General features: G+C 41.4%; 2 protein-coding genes across 4 annotated transcripts in view; both read right to left on the minus strand.

Moving 5' to 3' along the window:
- Window positions 1–240: 240 nt before the first annotated feature.
- LOC123092805 (small GTPase LIP1) lies at window positions 241–3,823 on the minus strand. The gene is made up of 7 exons (XM_044514633.1): window positions 3,437–3,823; window positions 2,383–2,474; window positions 2,157–2,298; window positions 1,497–1,801; window positions 1,306–1,359; window positions 1,093–1,220; window positions 241–924 (listed from the first exon to the last, which is right to left on the minus strand). The coding sequence occupies exons 1-7, from the start codon at window positions 3,540–3,542 to the stop codon at window positions 714–716; spliced, it is 1,038 nt and encodes a 345-aa protein (XP_044370568.1). The 5' UTR covers window positions 3,543–3,823; the 3' UTR covers window positions 241–713.
- A 322-nt stretch (window positions 3,824–4,145) lies between these two features.
- The window catches only part of LOC123092803 (cell cycle checkpoint protein RAD17), a 10,525-nt gene continuing 5,720 nt past the window's right edge, over window positions 4,146–8,950 (minus strand). For all 3 annotated transcript variants that reach the window (XM_044514631.1, XM_044514630.1, XM_044514632.1), the window contains 7 exons: window positions 8,724–8,823; window positions 8,210–8,520; window positions 7,718–8,087; window positions 6,747–6,872; window positions 5,206–5,419; window positions 5,073–5,133; window positions 4,146–4,697 (listed from right to left, as the gene is read on the minus strand). In XM_044514631.1, coding sequence (XP_044370566.1) covers window positions 4,467–4,697; window positions 5,073–5,133; window positions 5,206–5,419; window positions 6,747–6,872; window positions 7,718–8,087; window positions 8,210–8,520; window positions 8,724–8,823 — 1,413 coding nt within the window. In that variant the 3' untranslated portion in view covers window positions 4,146–4,466. The remainder of the gene's footprint in view (window positions 4,698–5,072; window positions 5,134–5,205; window positions 5,420–6,746; window positions 6,873–7,717; window positions 8,088–8,209; window positions 8,521–8,723; window positions 8,824–8,950) is intronic.

Below are 8,950 nucleotides of genomic sequence, written 5' to 3' on the forward strand. Positions count from 1 at the left end.
TGTGGATTGAAGGATGGTAGAATTTTTATGTATAACTAGCTGGCTAAATAAAAATCAAAGTGTTATTGCGGATGCAATCAGGTAATCAACAAACAATGTCATATTTTTCTCAAGAAAAAACAAGTACTTCCTCCGTAAAGAAATATAAGAGCATTTAGATCACTACTTTAGTGATCTAAACGTTCTTATTTTTCTTTACAGAGGGAGGTGCATACGCGCGCTACCACATGCGAGGAAACATTCAAACAACGATATATTATTACTATGTTTTCCTGTTCCTACCTTTTAAAATCTTGCCTCAGCCCTAAGAAGTCTCGGGCCACTCCAATTCCTACTTTATAAGTTACAGAAAATGCAACACTAAAGATATTTGTATCCTATATATCACCGGTATAGTCCATTGTCCCCTGATCTTTTGCCATGCATTTCTCGAGCCAGGATGCCATTTTCCAGCTACTTGCATTACGGAAATGACAAGTAATCACTATTTTAAATGAACAGGTATGGAAGAAAAAGAATACAGGAGTCGCCACTAGCAATCAGCTAGTGACTAGGCCAACAAAGAAGACCAACTGGGCACCTTCCGTATGGTGCAAAGGAAGGCATCAGATGGTTCATGATACCAGCTGGAATCCAACACCACCAAGGCAGCAGATGCCATATGCTTCCCAGGTAGCAGGTGATGCCCTTTAAGCCTTTTGACATCCGCTGCATTATACATTAAAATTTTCACGACTTGTTCTATTGCTGCTTATTGTTCTATTGCTGCTTATCTCAGTAAGCGATGGCGAGGAGAATCTGTGATATCTGTCGTTATCTGAAGAAAACACCGGCAGCTGTGGGTCGAGAGTTGGTGGTGGTGGGAGGTTCCTTTGTGCCGGAAGTGGTGGTACCCCATTGAACATGAAATCCTCGCCGCTATAGCTGCAAAAATGTGTGCATAAGTGCAACTATACAACATGTTTAATATGGGCTCACAGTTATCCTTCGGGTGACGAAAGAGTTCTCCTTTATACTTTCCTTTCCATTTATTTGTATGTGTTGGGATTTCTTTGACAGGGGAGTTGATTTTTCCATGTTAGGCATGCTCACCTTTTCCTTTGAAAGTTATCGGTATCATCTTTGCGGGTCACTACAGGAAGGATGCTATCTTCCCTTGGAGTAAGAGACCAGGGACTTGGCACAGCAGGTTCGTTCGAGAAATATCTTCTCCTGATCAACTGAAAGATGCATCCCAACAGCATTAGCAGATGAAAAAAAAAGGAAGTATGAAAAAGCAAATCAATGAAATAGTTGAAAACAAACCATGCGGAAAAACTTGGTCACAGCTTCTTTGTCATATCTTGCTTCTTTGGCAGCCTGCAATCAAAGGTTCGCATGTTATGCAAAAAATAACTGAAACGACAAAGGACGTAAAAAGATGGCTGTTCCATAAAAGAACATGAATTGAATGTAGAGCAAGAGATGAGCAGAAGGTATTCAACAAGGAACCTAACCGAGATGAGACCAGAGTTCCCAGGAAAACTCTCTGTGAGTGGAAGTTCTTCACTACGAGGAAGAAGACCCCGCTTTTCAATCCATTGACGAGCAAGATCAACAATACTTCCGCTTCTGATTCGAGTGCCATCGCTTGGAACAATATCCACTTTGTTAGCAATTACAAGGTAAGGCACTGGAAGTCCTCCTGGTCCACCAGATCCAAGTATGGCTGAAAAGGTGCCTGTTTCGGCAACTTCAACTGCCCATTTATTCAAATTTGTCTTGGTCTTCCTCTGGGAGAGGTCATAAACAAAAATGACACCTGACAGACAACGTTGGGAACAGTGAATGTTGTATTTGAAAAGAAATAACAACTGATGTAATAAGTATTTCTTTATGGATCTAAAGAAGGACGAGTGTTTCTAAGAGGTTTCATCAGCTGAACTAAGTGGAGCAAGAACAACAAATACAAAAGAGCTGTTACAATCTCAGGATTTAGGCATTAGCGGCTGCAAATATAAAAATAAATCCTTCCCTTGAAGCATTTTTGGGTCAAATAACAACTAAAATAGATCAGCTTGCTCATACAGTACAAAACTACTAAAGATAGGCCGTGCTGGGCACAAAGATGCAGAGAGCAGCAACACGCTGGTAATTAAGAGAAAAACATCGTTTACCATTGATTTGTGTATAGAAGATCGAACGACAAGCTTTGTAGCGGTCATGTCCTGAGACATCCCAAAGCTCAACAAAGAAATTTCTTTCAGAATCATTACTGATGTTATTAGAAGACCCCCCTGCACTTCCACAAGTAACATGCTGAAATAATAACAGTGACAATGTAAGTGGATTAAATAAATGCAAATGGTACAAGCTGGGAAAGCATAGAGCGAGAACACCTACTTTAATGCCCACCGCACAACCTACTGTCTGAGCTGGTCGAGCAATAGCAGAGCCTTCTAAGATGAGATGCACCAGCGAAGATTTACCGACACCTGAGAGAGAAATAAGGAAATTTAATGCAACTGAAGAACCATATTCAGAAGAGTACAACAGCATGCAATTATGGTGTGGTTTTTCGACAACCGATTTTCAGACGCATACAAAAAAGTTCAGCCACTATTGGTGTAACAGAGTAACTTGTATGGGCAGTTGAGCACAGTTAAGAAAATACAGTAGAAGGTTGCGTTGAATATATTTTTTTCTATATTTCTAAGGATGGCGGATGCAATATGGAGCTTATAACAAATAAATAACTGGGTTCCACGCATGGTCCTAGTCCAGATTTTACTTGGCATTGCTTCATGTTGTAGTCCAGATCATGGCGTGACGCATAGCAGGACAACATCACAAATTGCAGACACCACAAACTTGTTTCAGAAAAAGAGAGAAAATCCTTGTATACCACTGAATACGGCTATAGTCCGTAATTGCCACAGCAAAACTCCCTATTGCAGTTATGTCCCCTCTAAGACCCAAATATTAAGTGCATTGAGGCATATGTGAAACGAAGGTTTCACTTGGTGATCTTTCAGTCAGATTTTTTTGCGCACACCCAAAGGATTTTCTAAAATTGATTGGCGTGCTTACTGAATGAGTTTGTACATACAAAAAGTAAACAAATGTAGTAGTACAAGGGCAAAAAGACGAGTGTCTCCCACTCCATTTGGCTTCCCAATCACCCACATCCAAGCAGGAAAAGTTCAGAAAGATGGACCATTGTCCCCAAGCCAACTCACAACACCTCCTTTCTGTACTCGATTTGTTCACCATGTGTGATCCGAGGACGAAGGTGGAAGTGGAACCGGACAGTGACAAATAGGCTCTCAATAGGCAATTCACGATCATCAGTGACACATGCCTATTCTACGTTCTCCCAATCTCACGCCATTCGCCAACCACCAGAGGTTCAGGGAGTCACAGACGGGACGGGAGGCACGGGGAGGAGAGGACGGACCTGAATCGCCGACGACGAGGACGCGCACCTGGCCAAAGGGGCCGACGCCGCTCTGCTCCCGGCCGCTGCTGCTGCTGCTCCGGGCGCTGCTGTCCTTCCAGAACATGGCCGGCGGTCAGGCGACGCCCGGCACGGCCGCGCCCTCGACGAGACCAGATCACGAGAGCGGTAGGCGCGATTCGAACCGCCGGGCAGGAGACGGAAGGAATCTCAGGCGAGGAGGGCTGGAGCACCAGCCGCGAAGGAGCATTCCAGTTTTCAGGGGGGTCGTGGCGGGTGCGAACGGGATGGCCTGACGCTGACGGGAGAGTTGCGCTGCGTTTGGCGTGCGTGTCGGTCGATGCTCTGCTCTTCTCTTCTCTTCTCTTCCTTTTTTATCGGTTGGCGGATTGTGATGGCGATGTGAATTTTCGGCTCTTTCGTTTGATCCAAGGCGACTACAAGTACACAGTTCACGCCTGGGATTGACCTTGGATTAAAGAATGCACGCTTGGCCGTGTAGCACATGACGCCGTACAGTAAGTCAACATCTGAGATCTCCTGCAAGTCAGATTGGGAGCATCTGATTCTGATCTGATACTGGGAGCTCGGGATTTTTCTTTCCTTTGACACGGGATTTGCTGCGCGTCTCGGCCAAACGCGCACTGATTGATGTTAGGCTCGCCTGCATCACACACACGCACCGCGTCGGCGAGCATGCAACTTGCTCTACTGACCGAGGAAATACTAGAAGCGAGCCAAACAGTAGTAGGCAGTTGGACTGCGCAGAAATAACGAACATGGCCAAAAACACATGACCCAACCACTCAGAGGTAATTCTGACGTTTTACATGTTGCTCTACTATACTAGCTCCGTAACTAAATATAAGATGTTTTTGCAGTTCAATTTAAACTTCAAAAACGTCTTATAGTACTTAGTTACAGAGGTAGTAGTTCCTAAAGATCTCTACCAAGACCCCTCGAAAGAAAGAAAATCTCTCTACCAAACTAGATTACATCTGATATGAGCTAGATCAGCATGGTTGTACTTTTACCATTCTTCTATCTCATCTTCATCTTCTTCACAGTTATTCCCTTCAGCATCAAGCATGTCAATGGAGTTTGGGCCACCTGCGACGTCGTGGCGTGAGGGGTTATTTCTGGCCATATCATTGTGGGGGCTTATCCATCTCTCGAAAGGCCTGAAGTCAGTGACCACCTCGGAGAAGTTGCGAGAACCAGACGTGCTAGACGAATCAAATCTTTCTTTAAGAATCAGACCCTGCATTGTTGTTTCCAACAAAACGAAATTACAGATCATCAGATGCCAGCTGACAAACATGAATAGAATGAAAATGGAAAACTGATCAGCACCACACTCATCTAAGTACAGCTATGAACTTTCATCAGCACGGTACAACATTAAAGTAAAATGAGATTTATATTTTCAAATGAAGAGCACCTGAATGTCTCAAGAGCCTAGAACGAAATTTTATACATGGTGACTTCAATCAAAAAGAAGAAAAATGTGATATCAGCATACAGTGACGCTCACGATGTATTTTTATTACAGAAGACAACGTGCACAAAGATGGATACATAACTCATTTTTCAAGATCAAGTTAAATGCATGAAAGGTAGCATGGTGTCAAATTACCTTTGTGGATCGAAATGTACGCTCAATTTGCCAGACCTTAGGGCTGCGTATTGTATGCCATCTGCTTAGGTCAAATCAGAGGAAAAAATATTAGCCCAGGATCCTTAAAAGAATTGTGTTGATAAGCAGGTACCTTGAGGGTGAGGGATGTGCATTTCCAAAAAGAACTCCTCGTGCTGCAACAGAGGCAGCAATAAGTTGTGACATGTTTTCTAACTCATTTGATTCATTTACAGTCCAACGAGCCGATGCGATTGGACTGCCAGCAAGAAGGCAGTCTGCCTCACTCAAATATGACATCACAACCCATGCATCATCAACAGCATCATCGTCGATGAAATCAACAACTGAAAAACATCAATACCAATTCATTAATAAATAAAAAATAGTGAGAACATACTGTCAATAGCTGAGCACACTATTTCCTAGAGAGAAGCTAGAGTCAGGGTACAAAACTAGAATTTAGAGCCTGTTTGGGACTACTCTGCTCCTTCAAATTCAGCTCCGCTCCAGAAAACACAAGCCAAACGGCGTAGCTCCACAATATGCCGCTCCGCAAAAAAACTAGAATCTGGTGTACAACTCCCAGTTTTTTATGAAGCTCTTCAAGGGGTGCTCCAAAAAACTCTAGAAGCTGGAGTTGGGTGGAAATTACCCACCACTGCCACCAGTAAGTGGATACCCCTTCGTTTCTCCCCCCTCAACCAATCAAACAGATTCTTTCCACCAAATATCTCATTCTTGAAGCTGGAGCTAGATGGCAGCCAAACATTCTCCTTAATAGTACTACAACTTCTAGATGAAACTGCTCCAAAGTAAATTTAGTGGAGCGAAACCGATTTTTGTGAAGCGGAGCAGTCCCAAACACGCCCTTAGTCCTATTAGAATATACCAATTATATGGCTCGTTGATTCATGCTCATGTGACCGGCAATGATGCATGACAGAAGTTAATATTAAATGCAGCATGTTTAGTTAAAGCAGCAACTTGTCTATAGCGCCCTACATCCACACGAGTACTTTTGGTAGTTCTAGAATCACCGTTTCACAAATGAGCATGAGATCAACTGACAGCTGTGAGCCTCTGACAAGCATAAATGTGCAGTATACAGTATATCGCGCGAAACCGGATTGATGTTAAAACTATCATAAAACTACAGGTTTAAGGACCAATTTCCCAGAACTAGATATTTAGGGGTCAATTGTATCTCAAAAAACTAAGATGCTCTGGGGTGCACCTATATCGCCACCTGGTCTGGCCATCCGGGCCCATATGTTGCTCTCAAATTCTTGATCATTTCCATGCTGAAAATTGCCATGTTGGATCAGAGGTCAAGTGATTTGGTTTGCTAGATGGAACCAGTCCAGGATTAGTGAGCATGACGTGAGTTTGGGCGGGAATTTAGTAGTTTTGCGGTAGTATTGATCCCTAAATTTGCAGCTTTGTGAAATCAATCCTTATCTCTACAGGTTTATGTTTTCACCTGGTGTTTTCACGAAATTTACTCCATAATACATGACGTTGCCCGACGTACAATCAAGTAAACTCATATGATGTAGCCCGCCAAGTACAATCAAGTAAACTCATATTCAAGAGCGAGCATAAGATAAAAAGAACAAAAGCAAACTCAAATTCATAATGCTCCTTATATAAGTAGAGCTCTCTACTGTTTACCATTTTCATGTAGAAAGTCAGCAACAGTTCGTACTTTTCCGTGTGCTTGAGAAAGAATCATCTCTGGAACATCCATTTTTAGTGGATTTCTTCTTAGCTGTTCTTTGAGAGAAAATGAATCCAGATCTACAGCACAAATATAACAAAGGTTCAGAGACCAAAAGCTAAGTTATATATAAATGATGAACACCGCTCTCCCACACATGCTGAAAAACACAACCTTCCATCCCATAGTCCAGTAAAAAAAACTGTTAACCCAGACAAAAGGTACAAAGTAGACTGTAGTGGTGTGTAGCCAGTAACCACGATTCATTATAGAAAATGTGGAATTCAAGACATGGAAATCAAGTAAGTACTCCCTCTGTCCCAAAATAAGTGTCGTTGATTTAGTACAACTTTGTACTAAGTCAACGGCACTTATTTTGAGACGACAAAGCAAATTAAGGAAAATGAAGGTAATATAAATCAAGCACAAAATCCAACCATGATAAATGCTGCACAAACAGACAGGAATAGCCAAACGAACAAAATATTCTACAAGAAACAATAAAGGTGCATCACTATAGAACTTATATGTTAAAGTTAGATCAGATAGACTGAAAAGGATGTGTGGTCATTGTTCAATAAACGACTGTATAGGTACAAAAGAAACTAGCATAGAAAATGAAGTACTCCCTCCGTTCCAAAATAAGTGTTGTGGTTTCAGTTCAAATAAAACCACGACACTTATTTTGGAACGGAGGGAGTAGCATATAAGATGGAATTCTGTCTAGTTCAAACAAGTCAATTAGAAAAATGTGAATAAATATGTTCCACAAAATAACCTTCAGAAAAATAAAGAATATATAGACATTTCAATTTAAATCAATATATGCTGTTTTAATTAACCACACCGCGAAATGAAGATCTATTTGAAAAGGAACCAAAGTCAAGAAGAGAATTGTACAGAAGATGGTATAATCATTACGTACCAATGTTGACATCAACATGGGTTTCCCTTTTATTGTGCAGAAACTTCCCTAATGCATGAAATAATGTAAGTGTCTCATCCCTTCCGCATGGAGAATGAATTACAGAGCCGAGGCCATAACAGTCCTGCGCTGGAGCTAGAGTAGCATGACCCTTTAAATCCGACAAAGAAGCACTTATTGCCAATGCAGAATCTAGCCTTCGTGGATTAAGACAATAGTATTGAAGAGACATTATCGCATGTCTGATATCACCTCCACAAGATGTAGCAATTTGATGCACTAATTCTTCAGTTGTGCCAGAGCCTCCTTGTTTGCATATTCTAAGAAGAATTTTTTTCATAGAACTTATGGTTACCGGATTGAAAACAATCTGCATAGATATTAATGGTGCACTATGAGGGACATGCACCGAAATTCAAAAACTTGTTACCATTATGGTAATAAAAGCTGCCAAATAAAATCTGCAGTTATAGTTATACTGGGCAAGTGTACCTTATGAGCACCAGCACCTTGAAGCAAGGACTCAAGTTCCTCGGAGTTCCACGTTGCAGTATCATTAGCCTCATTTTTGTGATGGTGAGTAAGTGAAATGACAGTTGGTATTTGAGTAGTTTGAATTAGTCCTGTTAAACATTTCCCTAGTCTTGCAAATGAAGCTTTTCCACTTGTTATAGGGATGTCATCAATCAGAATGATGATTAGCTTTCTTTGGGATCCAATGCTGGTTGGAGAAAGCAATGAGTATTTCCTTATCTTGTTCACAAAATTTTCAAATTCTTCCAACTTGGATACATACTCAAGTTCTGCAAATGGTCATTGAAAGAAAAAGAATAATCAATTAATAAAAGGCGCTTGCGAGTCATAAATGGAAAGCTGATTACGTACTAGACTACTAAATATTAAATCATGAATACAATAGAAGTGCATGGACTTCTTTTATCAGAACATTATCTTGCAGATAATTTGCAGACCGAGGGAGAAAGTTTAGACCTCAAAGATAGGTTACCTGAATTAGCATGCACAAGCTCAGCCCATAGTGTTGGTACTGGGGTTGTCCACTCACATAAGTCAGCTCCTACCTCAGCAGCAATCGCTTTGACAGTTGCCTGTGGTAAGCAAGGTAAGCAACAAAGTAGTAAATTATCACTTATCAGTTGATACTTCAACAAACAAAAATACTGATAGTTAATTATTGTGTTCTTCTCTTAGCTTAAGCATTGAGAAGTAACATCC

This window comes from Triticum aestivum, chromosome 4B, assembly GCF_018294505.1.
Source record: "Triticum aestivum cultivar Chinese Spring chromosome 4B, IWGSC CS RefSeq v2.1, whole genome shotgun sequence".
NCBI classification, from domain to species: Eukaryota; Viridiplantae; Streptophyta; class Magnoliopsida; order Poales; family Poaceae; genus Triticum; species Triticum aestivum.

Coding starts and splice junctions, on each gene's coding strand:
- LOC123092805 (XM_044514633.1), bottom strand. CDS start 3,542: ATGTTCTGGAAGGACAGCAGCGCCCGGAGCAGCAGCAGCAGCGGCCGG. Junction 2,475..3,436: donor CCTCGTCGTCGGCGATTCAG/GTCCGTCCTCTC, acceptor TTTCTCTCTCAG/GTGTCGGTAAATCTTCGCTG. Junction 1,221..1,305: donor TGACCAAGTTTTTCCGCATG/GTTTGTTTTCAA, acceptor TGCATCTTTCAG/TTGATCAGGAGAAGATATTT.